General features: G+C 30.4%; 2 protein-coding genes across 3 annotated transcripts; both read right to left on the bottom strand.

The window, feature by feature from the left end:
• Positions 1-13: 13 nt before the first annotated feature.
• LOC105248495 (proton-coupled amino acid transporter-like protein pathetic) lies at positions 14-10,567 on the bottom strand. Its single transcript, XM_011253310.3, has 8 exons — positions 9,906-10,567; positions 5,736-5,798; positions 4,645-4,737; positions 3,699-4,056; positions 2,489-2,764; positions 2,220-2,398; positions 1,973-2,145; positions 14-553 (listed from the first exon to the last, which is right to left on the bottom strand). Exons 2-8 carry the CDS (start codon positions 5,789-5,791, stop codon positions 312-314), a joined length of 1,377 nt encoding a protein of 458 aa, XP_011251612.1. The 5' UTR covers positions 5,792-5,798; positions 9,906-10,567; the 3' UTR covers positions 14-311.
• Positions 10,568-10,867: 300 nt separating this feature from the next.
• Positions 10,868-16,034, bottom strand: LOC109609784 (proton-coupled amino acid transporter-like protein pathetic). Of its 2 annotated transcripts, XR_002192423.2 has the most exons (6): positions 15,738-16,034; positions 14,822-15,264; positions 13,423-13,601; positions 13,168-13,349; positions 11,745-12,747; positions 10,868-11,030 (listed from the first exon to the last, which is right to left on the bottom strand). XR_002192423.2 is itself a non-coding variant. In XM_020026643.2 (5 exons), exons 1-5 carry the CDS (start codon positions 15,900-15,902, stop codon positions 12,676-12,678), a joined length of 1,041 nt encoding a protein of 346 aa, XP_019882202.2. In that variant the 5' UTR covers positions 15,903-16,034; the 3' UTR covers positions 11,575-12,675. The 2 variants fall into 2 exon arrangements, 1 of the variants encoding a protein (XP_019882202.2); XM_020026643.2 differs by lacking the exon at positions 10,868-11,030 and having other exon boundaries at positions 11,575-12,747.
• Between the last annotated feature and the right edge of the window lie 379 nt (positions 16,035-16,413).

Raw genomic sequence — 16,413 nt, 5'->3', positions numbered from 1 at the left:
TTATATTGCTTAGTCCATTTTATTAAAATTGCGTTTATTATGGCATACGCATCTCAATGATTTTCATATTTCAATTTCGATTCTAGTGATCGAGAACAGTGATTAAACTAATGATTAAACAATGATTAAACTAACAATGCAAATAATACTGATATCACTTAATTCACGCATGTATTATTTAACATATAAAAATAGTATTAATTAGCTACTTCAGAAAATCTTGCGTTGTTTTTGTCGATATTTCCAAATGTATAGAAAATTGAGAAAAAATTCCTCTCTCTCTGTCTAAAATATTTATGTAAAATTTATTCTTATTTATAATACTTTATTATATCTAACACTGAGACCCATGTACCGAATCCTAACGCTAATAATGCGAACAAAAGTATAAGGGAATTTTTCCATAGTCGCCATTTGAAGCTGCCTAAATGATTCTCCCAACATGAGACCGTCTCGATGACAGCTGGGATGCTGAGGCCGAGGATGGAAAAACAAATTGCGCCGACTAGAGAGATAAACAAGTCCAGCTTGGGCACCACTACCGCGACGATCACTGTAAATATCGTAAATATATCGATTATTATATTACAAAATTACATTTAAAGTTAAAAATATATACATAAAATTATTCTTAATTTATCAAAAAAATGTCATTGCTATTATTGTAAGTTTGATGATACTTTTATTGTATGATGCATTACCTTCACTGTATTCTATTATTCGACAAAATTAATGAAGAACGTGTTTATTTGTGTAAGTCAAAAATAATTCTAACAAATATGATATAAAGATACATATTAATTAAATATCAATATTAATTAAGTGGCTAAAAATAAATTGCACATTTTTTGCGATATTTAGACATCTATGACGTCTATAAGTTTCTTGATCTACTGGGTTCTGAGAAAAAGAACTTCGAAGATGGCGGAGAGAAATTAAGTCAAATAGATCAATCCGAACTAGATCAAGTCTATTGCAAACTGACCCGAGCCGAGACAAATATACAGGTAGGCGGTTCCTTTCTCAGTGCGTTTGATAACAAAAAGATGTATCGTGGATATACATGCGCGAAATAAGTGGGTGACATCATTTAAACGGATCTTCGATCAATCTTCTACTGAGAGCACGTGATTCATCGTGATTCGACAATAGTTTCTTTGTCTCGTTGGAATATTGTCGGCAGGTACAAAAAGATCCTATTGTTATGAAAATCTTGCGACTGCCAGGTAGTATATAATTCTTTGTCACAAAGATGAAAACATATTAAAGTTCGTAGGAAAATTACAGAAATATGGAATTGTTTCTTAAGTGCGAATAACATTTGAAAAATGCTCTTTAAGTATTATGACTACTTACATCATGATAGATTATTTACGTCATAATATGGAAACTAATTAATGATAAGATAAAAATTAGAACTATTTTTGTATTGTATGTATACAATGTTAAAAATTATCAATTTTTCTTTCATCTATATGTAATTAATCTATACATTTTTTAGTTAAAAAATCAATAAAAAATATACAATGTGAAGAAGAAAATTTTAAAAGGAATCTATGACAAAAAGGAATCTGAAAAAATACACGGATAAGCTTAATTTATTTTAAATCTTTAACTTCTTTTTACATCGGAATATGAAAGAATATACGAATCGTCGAATATTGTGAGTAACTTGTGTCATGCGTTTTTTGCCAAATTTCTGTTCGTTTACAACATGTGCCACATTCTTTTTTCAATCGCGTAAGGAATTACTTGTGCTTGCGATCAGTCATTTGTATCTAACAATGTCTCTCATTGTGATTTATTTCATATATATTATTGTTCATAAATTCTTCTAAAAATTTCTATTGAATTATCAAGCACTCTAATACAAATTCTAATCATTTGCTTAATCAGCTCAAATTTATTTCTCGGTAATTATTCTATTAAATTTCATCTGCAATCAGAAAAAATCAGAATGAAAACATCTTACCTGTTATTATCACCATTCCTAGCCTCACTAATGTCTCAGTCATGACCGCGTAATTGTGATTGAATATCAAGGGTTTAATGGAATTGCATATGATTTCGAGCGGTACGAAATACTGTAATCCGTATGTAAAGAGAACGGCCGCGGCAATGAGGAGCTTCACTACTTGACCAAGACTGAAATATTGCCCTTTGTTAGTCTACAACACACCATGATGAAATATTTAACAAAAAAGATACAATTTACTCACATTTCCTCAGTGGGTACGTTTAATGTGATGCTGGCCTCTACTGCCTCGCCGTATGTGAGGTAACCGAATATTCCCATCACTGCATACAAAGCTACTACTATTGTCATCGTAATATTAAGTACGCTAGGACATCCCAGGAAATGTTGCGGATTTTTCATATTGTTCGCCACGGGCATGACCTGTGATCGCGATCATGATTAGACTTGAGGATGCGGAAGATGTCAAGAAATGCGATTAAATATATTGATAACATAGAAAACTTTACTTACAACGCCGATACCTTCGATAGCGAATATCACAGTCGCGAAGAAATGGGGCAAGTGCTCGATTGGCGCGGACAGCTTGACATTCTCGACCGATTTAACATTGCTGAAGACGTAGTAGAGCGTGATCCCGAAGCCGGTTATCATGAAGATGTTGGCCAGCATCGAGAACGGTACCAAGTACTTCAGATTCCGCACCTGACCGAGCAGCACCAATGCCGGGATCAATGAGACGATGTACAAACGTACGTCTATATCCCTCCCGGTGCGGAAATCCGTGACCTGATGAGAGAAAACGAGATGCACACCAATGACAGGAAAAATCGGTCGCGCGACTTATGGAAGGGCTCGAGGCAACATTGCGACATAGTTTCACAGAGGGAAAAGATACTTGCATGCTCACAAAAAAAACAGACAGAGCCATTTCTTCAAAGTGCAATGGAGTATTTTTCCTATTAAACATTTTTCTATTAAACTAATGTATCATTTAAGATTTAAGCAATGAAATATTCGTATTTATGAAATTCTATTTATAAATATTTATTCTTAAAATTATTGCTATTCCTACTGTCAATAGATTTGTTTAAATATTTCATGTTACTTTTATTATAATATAATTTGAATTGTGTGACAATCTTTTATCTTCGAAAACAGAAAGATAAAACAAGACGCAATCTAAGAAAATAATAATATAAAGTAAATAAGATAATTTTTTTATTAGATAATTGAAAGAGATAATTAGAAAATAATTTGTGTACTTTGCGATACATTATCAAGTTATGAAAGTAAAAAGAAATTTTGTAATTATGAAATGATCAAACTGAGCAATGATTATATTTAAATAAATAGCAATTATGTTATTTTCTGTCATCAAACATGAATTTCTTAATCATTATATTGATAATATTAATAATTAATTTTAATTAGGAAATGTAATAATTCTCATGTATAGAAAAATTACTCATTCAGTATCGCAATTGTTGGAAATTGTAAAAATCATAAGTCATCAAATTGCCTACGACGACAAATACAAGTGATAATCGATATAAATGATATATTGAAAAATTTCTAATTACTGAAAAAATTTTCTCGTACATATTACTTTACATTTTAAATTGGTATAAGGCAAAATGTATCGATAAATTACGCTCATCATGTAAGAACACGTCTCAGCAAGGACAATATCATGCGATCATAAATTATGCAAGGTGCGTACCTGCTTAAGGGACGTGGCAATGAACACGATGTAGACACACGAACCGCCCACGTACGTCGCGCATAGCGCTACGTTCACAAATATTTTGCTGACGTTCGCCCAGGGCTTGACCGACTTGGGCCCACAGAAGAAGGCCGCGTACGCCGTCTCAGCGTATGTCATCTGCGGCGTCTTAGTACGCCGACAAAGTATGTGAGACGTACGCACTAGTATATGCACGCAATGGGCGCAAATAATGCCGATTACGATTGTGCCGATTCCACCGAACACCAATCCTCCATTCTTTATCGCACTCGGCATGGCCAGGATCCCCGTTCCTAGAGAGGATTTCAAGAGATGAGTTGAAGCGCCTAGATCCCTGAAACGCAAAGCTATGATTTTAATCGGATTTTATTTCAGTACAAGTGCAAAATGCAATTTAATTATAGAAAATTATATATATTGCTAATAGAATTCGAATTAGAAGGAATGAATTTGCATGATACAAATTGTGTGCATTAATATCGTTATATCATAAAATAAATATAATCTTTATATTTATTATTTTATGGGGAAAATTGTCTTAAAAATAATGAATTTTTTCTAAAGATTTTTTCTTATAATTCTAACAATAAATGAAATTTATTGTTATGAATTATAATTATTATATTTCTGTCATTATTATTCGAATGTATTAAGATTATTAAACATGTATAAATTGCGATTTCTTATCGCAATATAGGCAATTTTATATTTTGCCGATAATCAAAGGAAGAGATTATATTCTTAAGATTAAGCAATGAATTTGCACTTTCACATATCCTTAAACATATAGGCGAATATAATTATCATCTAATAATTTGAATGTTCAACAACCACAAAATGTACGGTATTATCAGGAAAAGATATTATTATCAGGAAAAGATACATGTCAATTTGCTGATAAAGGCTTGAGAACGAAACTTACGAAGTTGCATTCCGCTTATCACGATTCTCAAAGGGATCGTACAGTTCATCTTTTTCGTTATATTCATTTATAACAATCGGAGTTATTGTCGTGCTAAAAATAAGGAATATGAATTATTAAATAAAATTAAAGTTTAAAGATGCTTTAAGCAACGAAATAAAAAAGGAGCAATAGAAACATATAAAATTATAAGGATATTAGAAAAATAAATCTAAATCGAGAAAGAGAGATTCCTAATCTTTCTCTCTAACATTTCTTTTCTTTTTTCTTTATTTTTCATTTAATCTTTTGTATTTACACACTATGATCTCTTTTCTATTTATATTATAGTCATAATTAATAATAAAGCTTAGCAATAGATTATTTTTTCTTTCTTTTATTCTTATAATAATAATATTTTTCATAAAACATCATAGAAATATTTATGCAAAGATAGATATTCGATTTCTAGAAGATATTTTTGTCTCGTTATATTGCTTTTTTAGGCTCAATATTGTAATGCATTATATTTTGATAGACAATGCATAATATATAATTGTATATAAGGAGAAAAATATTTCCGGCAAATATTCGCAATCTCATGCGTCAAGTTTGATAACTAATAATTAACACACTTATGGCCGTTTCTAATGTCGCTTAACTTTAATCTTAGCTTAACTCATTCTTCGTCTTTTTCTAAAAAAACAGAAAGAGACGAAGAGTGAGTTTAGCTAAAATTAAAGTTAAATGACGTAGGTAGAAACAGGCACCAATGAGTATTGGAGGGAAAAATCGAGTTTATACAAAACTTATCTTACGTAAACGCGATATGATCGCATTCCATGTCAATTATCATCAATCAATAATGATTACTTTTACAGACATCGCGTATATAGAAATCGTTATCAATTAATGCCGCGAAAATGATAGCTCTATTTATTGAGAAAGTTTTCATCAATTTTGCTTATATTAATCGTTATCATATGATTTGCATAATTTCGACAAAACATCAGTATCGATAAAATTTTTTACAACGTAATCAATGACATATACATTCTAATCAATATTTATATATTTTGTTGCATCGAAGATTAATGAAATAACGAAAGTACCTGCTGCTGAATTCCTTCATATTAGTAGCTGACTCCTTTTTCTCGTTACGACCCATGGTTTTCCTAAGAATAACAATTTGATGTAAAAATTTAGTTTTACAATAATCAAATATTACGATATAAAATATATAGAAGATATAAATTATTACAAAATGTTTCAAAATTATTAAAATGTTAATATATTTAATATGAATAGTTATTTTATATAATTCTAGTTATTATATAATAAACACATTTTAAATTATATGGAAAAATTATATGGAAAAATAAAGTAACATTAAATTTTTTTTTCTATTATATTGTCAATTGTATTAAACTTTATCTAGCTCGATAATCTTACGATTAAAAACAACGTGAATTGTAAACGTATCAAATCAGATGCATCTGATAAACGTCATCGGCTCAAGTATGCTGTTTGAAAACATATTTCTTCGCTATATACACACATTTCATCGTAAATATAAAATATATTATTAAATAAATATTGCTTGAGAATTGTACTGACATAAATTAATACAATCCGCAAAGTTTCTTCAGGAGCGATGAAAACAAACACGTTGATTGTTATTTTGAAAGCAACTTTTTCCTCATGCAATTATCTGATATCATCCACGATAATACACATATTGATTAAATTCTTATGCTTCCTAATTGCGAAAGAATTGCAAGAAAAGAAATGGCATTATGTGCAATATTTATTTAATCGCACAAGAAGTACTAAAATTCTTTTGAGATTAAGAATTGTTTAATCCTATTGCTCTTGTGGTAGTTATGTAATGTCAATATTGAAAGACACTTGAATTAAACAAATCTAGGAATATTTTTGATATTACTTCGTTTGTGATAAGATTAGCACTTTTTAATTAAGTTTTAGATTTATATCACTTTTAATTATCAATTTATATTACTTGGATTCACAATTTTTCAAAAATGTAAAGATTGAACAAACATTGATAAAAAGAATAAATATCAATTTTACTTAATCAGAATCCAGTATAAAAATTTTATATTGTATAAGTGATTATGAATCACTTGAAAGATTACGAAGATTTATCCTGAGTTATGACTCGCAACTTATAAAAATTACTAGCTATTAGCAAATTATAAAATCTCGATTATTATATCAATTTTTATTAAATGTTTCGATTTACTAAGATGTCGATTATGTTAATGAAAATAATGAAGAATTGGAATGTGGAATAAACAATGATTTGATGCGCGCTTATTATCGGCAGAATAATCAGTTATGTAAAAAAAAAACAGATACGATGTTTGTGTATATACGCAATATGTGCAATAAATGAGCGTTATGATGCTTCACCTTGACCAATTTTCTCAAAAGTTTCTCTGACATTTATTTGCCGATAAAAGCTAACACACAATTTAATGGCCGATGACGAAAATTTTTCGCGAATTACGATTCGATGGACAACTCGAACTGAGATTCGCTTGAGAAATTAATGAGAAATAAAAAAGGCAGAGTTGTGCAAGAGAATCTGTTGCACTCGAGATTGTAACCAGTCGATAGCGCGACCAATTTACTTGATCTGCTTTCGCCATTTTACGTAAAAGTGGCAGATAAAATGTCCCAGCATTATGTGAACGGATCTACTGTGATCGCACATTGCGGATGAATTGTAATTTGTAATTGGCAATCCTTGGGGAATCCTTGAATGCGTTTGAACGAGTAGAATAGAAGGATTCGCATAATTGAAAGATTACGTCTCATAAATATTTCAATATAGAAAGGTCACAAAGGACATGCCGAGAATATGTAAAGAAGAGATCCTTATTTACAATTAATGGTGACAATTTAAAATTTTATTTGAAAAAATATATATTAAAAATTACCGAAAAATTTATAATAATATAATTATTATATAATATAATTATAATAACAATTAAAAATCTATGATTAAGTATATAAAAATTCTTTTTTAATGATTTATTTTAATACTTTATAAAACTTTATATATAATACTATAATGTTAATTTTATTAATTACTATAAATTTTACAATAAATTATACTTTGTTTAGCTTCACACATTAATAAAATTACAAAAAGAATAAAAAAAATTTTTCTTCAGTTTATTATACCTCAACATGATACGTGCAGTTAAAAGTATTAATATAGCTATATTAAATTATATTATATATAGCTATAATATATAGCTTAAAAAGTTATATTAATGTTTTTATCTGCATGAGTCATATTAAGATAAAATGTAAAAGTACGTGAATAAATTTTATAACTTATAAATTCTTTATAAATTAGTCAGTAATTAATTTTAACGAACTAGATTAATTCATAGAAGACTTATGATAAGTTATAAATCAAAAATAAGTAAAAGAATAAGTAAATTTTATTAATAAATTAATAAATTGATAAAGAATTAGGCTCTGTTATGTATTAAACAACATCATACAACACTATATACAAGAAAAGATCAATTAAGAGCCACCGCGGATGGTAGTGCGTAAAATTTTTAAAGATTAATAATTCGCGAAAATTAAAACGCGTAACAAGACATGTATATATTTTACTTTATGCATTAACCAAGATATAGATTCTCATTTCCGAGAATACTATAAGATATCTAAATTTTATTATTCTTGAAATGTGATTTTGAAAGAATTTTATTAAATGATATTTTACAGGACAGACTGTAGTTTTTAACTCTTGTATTTTTCGCATTGATTTTCTATAGATCATATAAACTTTTGTAAATAGTTTAATATATAAAATCCCAAAAGTTACATATATACTTTCTATATTCAGATATTAATCATTTAATGAATAATTACTGTCCTATGCCTACATGCGTTTATAGTAAACGATCGTTGTCTTGCGAAAGATCCTATTATTATTAAGGATATTATTTTTACCTTCTATGACAAAAAATTAAGTTGCCTGAAAGTTGAAACTTTCTAACTTTCACAAGTTAGGATTAATTGTACAAAGGATAATATAATATTAATGTAATGTAATGTTACACAAATTTCCTATGAAAAATATCCATCGGTATTGAACGAAAAAAAATTAAAATTTATGATATTTTAATCATTTATTTCGGACAATAATTAACCTTTATGACATAATTATAATTAAAATTAGAATTTGTAAATATTATTTTTAGCGTGCACTGTTTTTATTTTATCGGATTGATCATTCATCATGCTAATTCCAAAGAGCATGTGTACGCGTCGAGTAGAATTAAATCAATGTTAATCTTGTACTTATCAGAATAATCACTCATAGAAGTTGTTATCGCTCAATTCTCTCGTAAATCTGTACTCTTTCTGTCGTAATGCGAACATTCACTTACAGAAGGATCAACTACTGCGCGCCCACTTAATATCTTCGCAAATATTAGCAGGATCTTTGTAGCATTTCATGATTTTAATATATAGCGTAGCAATATTTATGAGACATATATAATGATCTCGCTACATCTTTTTTTAATGAAAAATATTTAGCATATAATCAAAAACTTGAATTATAAATTAGAGATAAAACTCACAATAAAAAATTTTCAAACTGATTTACAAAATATATGCATATATGTAAATTTTACAATTACATTATAATTGTTTTTAAATTAATTTTTTTAGTTCATTTTATTTTATGTAAAAATTTCGTATCGATTACAATACAATTAAAACTTTTAACAAAATTTCATATATTATATTAAAAATTCGATAGAGTATCTTAAGTAAATCGTGTGTATAATTAGAAAAGAATTTACATATTATTTCTTTTATGTATGTTGAGAAGTTATGCGACAAATTGTCATTCATAAGCAGACACGTAGCGCTTAGAATTATTTTTAAAACTATTAAGTTGTTGATAACTTATCAAGAGTTACTTTTTAAATTACTAAGTTATTGATAATTTATCAAGGCTGAAATAATAATACATATATTATCGTGGATATATTTCTTAAATACCATTTATATGCTACATACGAAAATTTTTTTGTCTAGCAATATCTTTATAATTAAAATAAAGTCTGATAATCCATAAATTGAATGTAAATAAATTAATTTTAAATAATTTTAAATAAATTTAAATAAATAAATTTAACGATGTAGATAAATTTTTTAAAAATAATGATGTAGAAAATTTTTTAGAATACGTAACGTGACTTACATATTAAAATCGTACTTACTCTTGTATGTTATGACGTAAATATGTTGAACAACACACTTAACTTACAACGAATGTGAACTTCTTTCCTTGACAATGTTAAAAAACATTAAATTTCCGATTTACATTATTATTCTTGTCAATTCGCTTGTGTTTCAATTCAATTCAACGTTCAATTTAAACACACTATTTGTTTATTTTCTCCAAAGAGTCGTCTATTTTCTTTCTATCTCTTTCTTTCTTCCTCACTTTTCGCGAAACGCAAAGTGCTCGCATGCGCTCTAAAATCGTACGTTCTATTCAAGGTTTCATATTCTTCTGGCTTTTTTTGCTAAGTGCTATGTTTATAATACAACGAGATAATATCTTATCGTTAGATTATAAAGCAATCAGTGGACATATCTCCAGGTATGATTTACGAGATTTCCGGCGAAATCCAAGTAAATTAGACATCCGGTAAATATATTCCGCAAAATGATAATGATCGGATGATTTTTCCTGGCGGTGATTAAAAACTGGACACTGTTTATTATCGATGTCGGGAATCAGCGTTGAGCGCGATTTCTTGTGTCAGAAGTGGAATAATTTAAGATATCGCACAACAAAACGATCCAGATTCATCAAGATGATAGATTTCTCTTTGGCGACGATGACAAATTGTAGTTTTATTATTGAAAATTTTGATTCCAACAATAAATTATTTGATGAGTCATTTAGTGCTCGATGCTTTTAAACACTATTGAAAATTATTGCTAATATTTTCACAATGGAGATATTTTCTTCTCTCAATGAATGTATAATAAATTTATCAATAATCGCGGTCATCCAAAAAATGATGATTCTTCTTCGTCTGATATTCAAATAATCGATGAGTGATGATTCATGAATGAATCGCTGCAGGATATTGGGCTTCTTTGTCCAATGATGGTCCAACAACGAGGTAACGGGACGAGGACGACGATATTGTAGCGAAACAGTAACAGACCGCACACGACTGGGCAAGTTTCTTCAACGTTAGCCAGGTATATATACGAACAGTCAATGTACACGTGAGTGACTACCGAGCATAAGCTTCCTCGCTCGTGCGTATACACCAGGAAGAGAGGGAGTAGATAGCGGCGATCTATATTGTGCTCAATTGGACATTCTTTTGAAATACACACGATAGATTAATAAAAGAAATTAAAGAAATTAAAGAAATTAAAATGTAATTTCAATAAATTCATTTATCAGTATTTTTCATAAATATTATAAATGTATGTGTATACAAAAAATTATTCCATCCAAAATATTCCATTTAAAAAATATTCCATTTAACAATCAATTTGTGTGTGTGTGTGCATTAAAAAATTTAAAAGTCATTTGTCATTCATTTGGAAAGTTTTTTAAATAAGATATTTTTCTCGCTCTAAAGAAGGTTATTGGTTGTTTTATTCAATTCATACTGTTGACAAAACTATTATCAGAATGCAAATTTTCATAAATAGAAAATTGCAAATTGAATGCAAATTTTATAAAATAGAAAAATTGTATGCCAAGTAAAAGAGAGAGAATTAAATAAAGTTTGATGTATAAATTTTCTGAAGATAAAAATGTATATAATATGCGTAAAATAATATTCAAAACATCTCTTTGAAAAATAGAGAATAAATAAATTTCTAATATGCAAAGTAAATATCTCTACTATGCAAAGTAACATTCGAACTCTTTTAAAAATTTATATCTGAATTTTTGTAACGCGATGAATAATCATTTCTTGGAATGAAACAATCGAGATCCGAATTCACCGAAATTATATTCTCGAAATGTACTCGACCATACAATAACGTCGTTTTCTACTTTTATGTTCTTTATCCTTCACCTAAATCTCATGGAATTGTATCCGCTTTTCATTGTGCTTTTATTCTCCTTCAAGCATTAGCACCCGCGTAATTAATTGATAATTACTTAATTACTTAATTAATTAATGACATTTTAAAATGAACGATAAAAACGACGAGCTGCTCGAATCTGAGAATCGTCGACACTTTCGTCAAATCCTGAAGAATACTAAATCACTTATTCGCACACGGGAAATTCCCCTTTCGTAGGAACGTCGGTTATTCGACTGCGATCAACTCGATTCGCGCCTCTGAATCTCGTACATGTTCCCTTTCACCTTATCCTCATCTTCTTTCATTCATAGCACGAGCTCTTTCGCTATCTCTCTTTCGTCTCCTTGCAAGAAGGTCTCTGACGCCCTACCACCTCCTTTCGATCTTTGATTGCTACATTGCAATGCAGTTTCTCATTGTAAGCTGCCGCTCTTGTTTTCACATTGCAAACGACATAAAACCGTCTTGTCACGTGCTTTACGTAAACACTGGCTTAAGCGTAAATTGAAGGTGTCCGGCCGGAATGTAAATGTCACAAGTTTTAGTTTTTACGAGAATAAAAGATCGTCGATATCCATATCAATTATGTAATCATATTTCACGTACTTAGAATCGAGGAAACCAAGTCGTAAATTGACCAATACGCTCGTGTCATGAAAGCAAATTGAGTAAAACATATATTTTTTTTCGCGCGAAACATTCCACAGACAAGTCTTAGTCGAAAGAAGGAATAAATAATCTCCGATATACTTTATTTGCTTCATCCTTTTGCTTTGCTGCGTTAAAAACTTCTTTCATGGCTTGTTACGTGATTCTTTGCATTCTCAATATTCAAGTATTTTCAAGCTTTTTCGTGTAATACAGCAGCATCTTTATAGCTTTATATTAATAAAAGTCTGTTAAGTCACAGGCTATCGATCAGCATTCTTCTTGTTTTATCCCACTATATTCTCTAATAATTGACCGTGTGCTTTCTATCGTTCCGAAAATCTGTAAAATAACACAAAATAAAGTAAACAAACACATTGCATTATTCAAATATTACGATACATAAATTAAAAATAAATTTAATGTTTCAAATAAATAATATATCTATATACTGATAATTTAATACAACCGATCAATTGAAATGAGAAAGTATCTAAGTATCTATTGTAAAATAAAATTTAATTTAATTTAATATTAATTTAATTAATTTAATTAATTTAATAATTTGATATTTTTTTCAAGGATAAAGAGTTCGGAGATCTAAATAGATTTTCTAACTTGAAGAAAATGAATTCTAATTATTTAAATAGGAAACTTAAAATAAGATTATATAAATTTCTCAAGGTTTCGCAGAGAATCAAATCCTATGATTATATTTTTTCACGTTTTATTCTCGCTTATTATTTCAGAGAAGAATCGCACCAAGATTAGCAGCCACACGATGAAAATAACAATGTTCTTCGCGAACATCGGCCTCGTGGCTTCCGCCCACTTAGTCGACATTTCGATTAGTATGGGTATCAGCAGCATGATCGTCGATATGCCCAAGGCGGACAACAGGCCCAATAAAGGTACCATTTGGGGCACGGCGATGGCCAGCAGTGCTATGCACCGAAAAGGACAACTTACTTCCTGACAATTACATTCAACATTCGTGTCGTATCGTGACATGCTTACTGGTTCCGATTATGCCGCTTAACCGGAGCGAGGTTTCGTACAACCGATGATATAGCGAACTCTTCGTGACGATTCTCGAGCGAATCATCGGCCACAGCACGCTGATTGGAACGTAGTATGCCAACCCCAAAGTAAACAGCACCGATAAAGAAATGGCTATCTTGACTACCTGTGCCAGGCTGCAATGCATAAGCATAAAACGAGTTTGTAAAGCACTATGAGATTGACCATGAATTTTAATTTTGAAACGAGTCTGCGATCGATAGAAATTATCGTCGGGCGATATTTTGATGCAGGAGATACGTTTAACACTCGCGATATACATTTCGCAAAGCGATTATTATCGTTCATTAAAAGAGATTGATTGATGTTTAAATAGAATTGACGTTACAACTATAGATTTATGTATATAAATTATGCATATAATTTAGATGAAAATAATCTATTATGGTAGTATATATTGCATATATATGTACTATTAAAATTGAAATTATATAATTAAAAAAATACGTAAACTTGATAAATTTGTAATCATTGAATATATAGGTACAGTTAAATCAAGGGAATATTTTGATAACAAAATTATAAAATAAATTACATCATGTTTTAAAATCGCTAGCTACTTACAGATGAGTGTAACCGATTTAATAACTAAAAGATTGAAATGTCTCGATCATGAGCATCACGCGATCGATGTCATAAGTTTAATATAGATTGTGATCAAATAATTCCTAGAAAAGAACAGTAATATGCTTGATATTATTAGATTGTATTTTTTCCTTCTTATCAAAATTCAATGTTTTATGGTAATTTGATAAATTAATATTGCTTAGATCTACGACGGGCAAAGGTAACCCTCAGAATCGTATGTACGTGCAATTTTTTCGGTTGGCTGATTCTTTTTTTATTAAATTCCGCTTGAATTTATTTGAAGGATTCGTCATAGATATCCTCGTTATATGACTTTACAAAATACACAGAATGTATGAAATAAATTATACTAAACAGATACGCTCGAGTCCACGCAAATGTTAAACACATCCTGTTTTATGATCACCGGTTCACACCGGTTACTATTAATTATACAGCTGTCGTTTCAAATAGATGGCATATATTTGTCGATCGTTGAACGGTGATATAAACAGTTTAATCATCTTTGGTAACGAATTTATTCGCAATTTTTAAACGAATGATAAATTTTTCTGAAAGAAAAAACTCGCGCGATGACGTAACTTCTTTAAATAAGTTTCAATTATGAATGAAAAAAGAGAGAGCAGGCAGTTTCTCAACTGGAACATTATAATTGATCAATCAAATAAATGCTTGATATCGTAATATCAATTAAATTCGAGTGAACAGCAATACGAGTGGTTTGCAAGGTAGAAATTAATATACCTACGTTTCTTCCATTGGCAAGTTCTTGATGACGGTGTCGCAGGCATTCGGATACTTGTTGTAACCGGAAAAACCAAAAATCAGGTATATAACGGTGTTTAGCAATGTGCTGCCAACAATTAGGTGTGGCATATGATCGGGATGTTTCATCGTATTTTCCAATGGCAGATAAAGGGTCATATTATGTAAAGCGAATAGAAAAATAGTGCAATACATGGGCACAGGAAGAATTTCCGTCAAAACGTTTAATCTACGAGGATCCGGAACATCGTCGAAAAAATAATAGAATGCGATGCAGATACCGAGGCTCAAGAAGAGAGTGCCAATAATGGAGAACGGCGCTAAATATTTCAGGTTCGGCACGAAACCCAGAGCACAGGTGAACGGGAAAAAAATGACGATGTAAACTCGTGGATTCATCTCGAAGTTTGAGAAAAATTCAATCACCTGGAAATATCGAACATTATTCATCTCGAAGTAATTTATTGTCTTCAAATTAGATATCTATGAGAGATTAAAAAACGAGATAGAATTCTCTTTATCAAATGAAACAATAATGTAAGTAATCACAATTTCTCGTAGATAGATTTCTTACGTATTTTTCCAATTTACAATCTTGTTTTTGTTATGATAAAAAAAGCTAACACAGATAATATGGAATCTGTTAATAAAATTCCATCAATTTAGTAATTTACTTAATTAAAACATCTCAATAATTTTTAATTGTAAACCATTGAACGCTTTTATAAAAAATAAACAAGTTGGTACGATATAATTTTGTTAAAGATTGAAAAAAATTGAGATTAATTGTAAATATGTGGAATTGGAAATATGTCGGATTTTTTATTTATAAAAAATTGTCGAATGAACGCAATTCTTTTACATCCGTTGCCGACATGATAATCATGGCGTTGTTATACCTGTTGGAATGACGTGGCCACGTATAAGATGTATATCACGGCGGCCTGAAAGTGTACGAAGCAAATGATGACGTTGGTAACTACGCCGAATAGCCTGGCGTACTTTCGAATCCTCTCCGGACCTGTCTGGAAGGAGAACTGCGCTGTTTCGGCGAGGTCCAGCATAGGTACGCGATTGCGCCTACATAACACTTGAGAGCACTGCACCTGCAGACCGAAGAGAGAGCCTGTCTATGCATTCGGATGCGAGCAACTTCCTTTCCCTCTATCAGATTATCTCATCGGTGATACGCAAACAATTGAGTCATATTGGAAAGACCAAATGTCATAGATGAAAAAAGAGAGAGAGAGAGGTTTCCTTTTACCTCTTGTTAATTGCTATCGCGTTCCGAATTAGCGATAAAATTTCGAAATAAAAAATTTTTGCCTTCCGCATTAGTTCACGTACGATGATGACGGCCGTGTGAGTGCATAATGCGCCAACAACGATGCCGCAAATGATAGACATCATGTAGCCGGTTCTTCTGAAAGCATGAGGTAGGAAGAGTATTCCGGTGCCGATCGCGCACTTGAGCAGATGAACGAAAGCGGCGAAATCTCTACAACGGTTTTTATTATGAATATTACGAGTGCAATTTTTCTGTTTATTTGACAATATTTTCATAAGCGCAATTAT

The sequence above is a fragment of the Camponotus floridanus genome, unplaced genomic scaffold, assembly GCF_003227725.1.
Source record: "Camponotus floridanus strain SB8 unplaced genomic scaffold, Cflo_v7.5 scaffold98, whole genome shotgun sequence".
NCBI lineage: Eukaryota > Metazoa > Arthropoda > Insecta > Hymenoptera > Formicidae > Camponotus > Camponotus floridanus.
This window is presented reverse-complemented; position numbering and strand designations above follow the sequence as displayed.

Bases quoted from the DNA above. Each gene is read 5' to 3' on its own strand.
- LOC105248495 (XM_011253310.3), bottom strand. From the start codon at position 5,791: ATGGGTCGTAACGAGAAAAAGGAGTCAGCTACTAATATGAAGGAATTC. The intron at 4,738-5,735 runs GTACTTTCGTTA...CCTTATTTTTAG, and splicing joins ATGAAGGAATTCAGCAGCAG to CACGACAATAACTCCGATTG. The intron at 4,057-4,644 runs GTAAGTTTCGTT...TTTGCGTTTCAG, and splicing joins GATAAGCGGAATGCAACTTC to GGATCTAGGCGCTTCAACTC.
- LOC109609784 (XM_020026643.2), bottom strand. From the start codon at position 15,902: ATGCTGGACCTCGCCGAAACAGCGCAGTTCTCCTTCCAGACAGGTCCG. The intron at 15,265-15,737 runs GTATAACAACGC...CGATATTTCCAG, and splicing joins TGGCCACGTCATTCCAACAG to GTGATTGAATTTTTCTCAAA. The intron at 13,350-13,422 runs GTAAGCATGTCA...TTCGGTGCATAG, and splicing joins AAGCGGCATAATCGGAACCA to CACTGCTGGCCATCGCCGTG.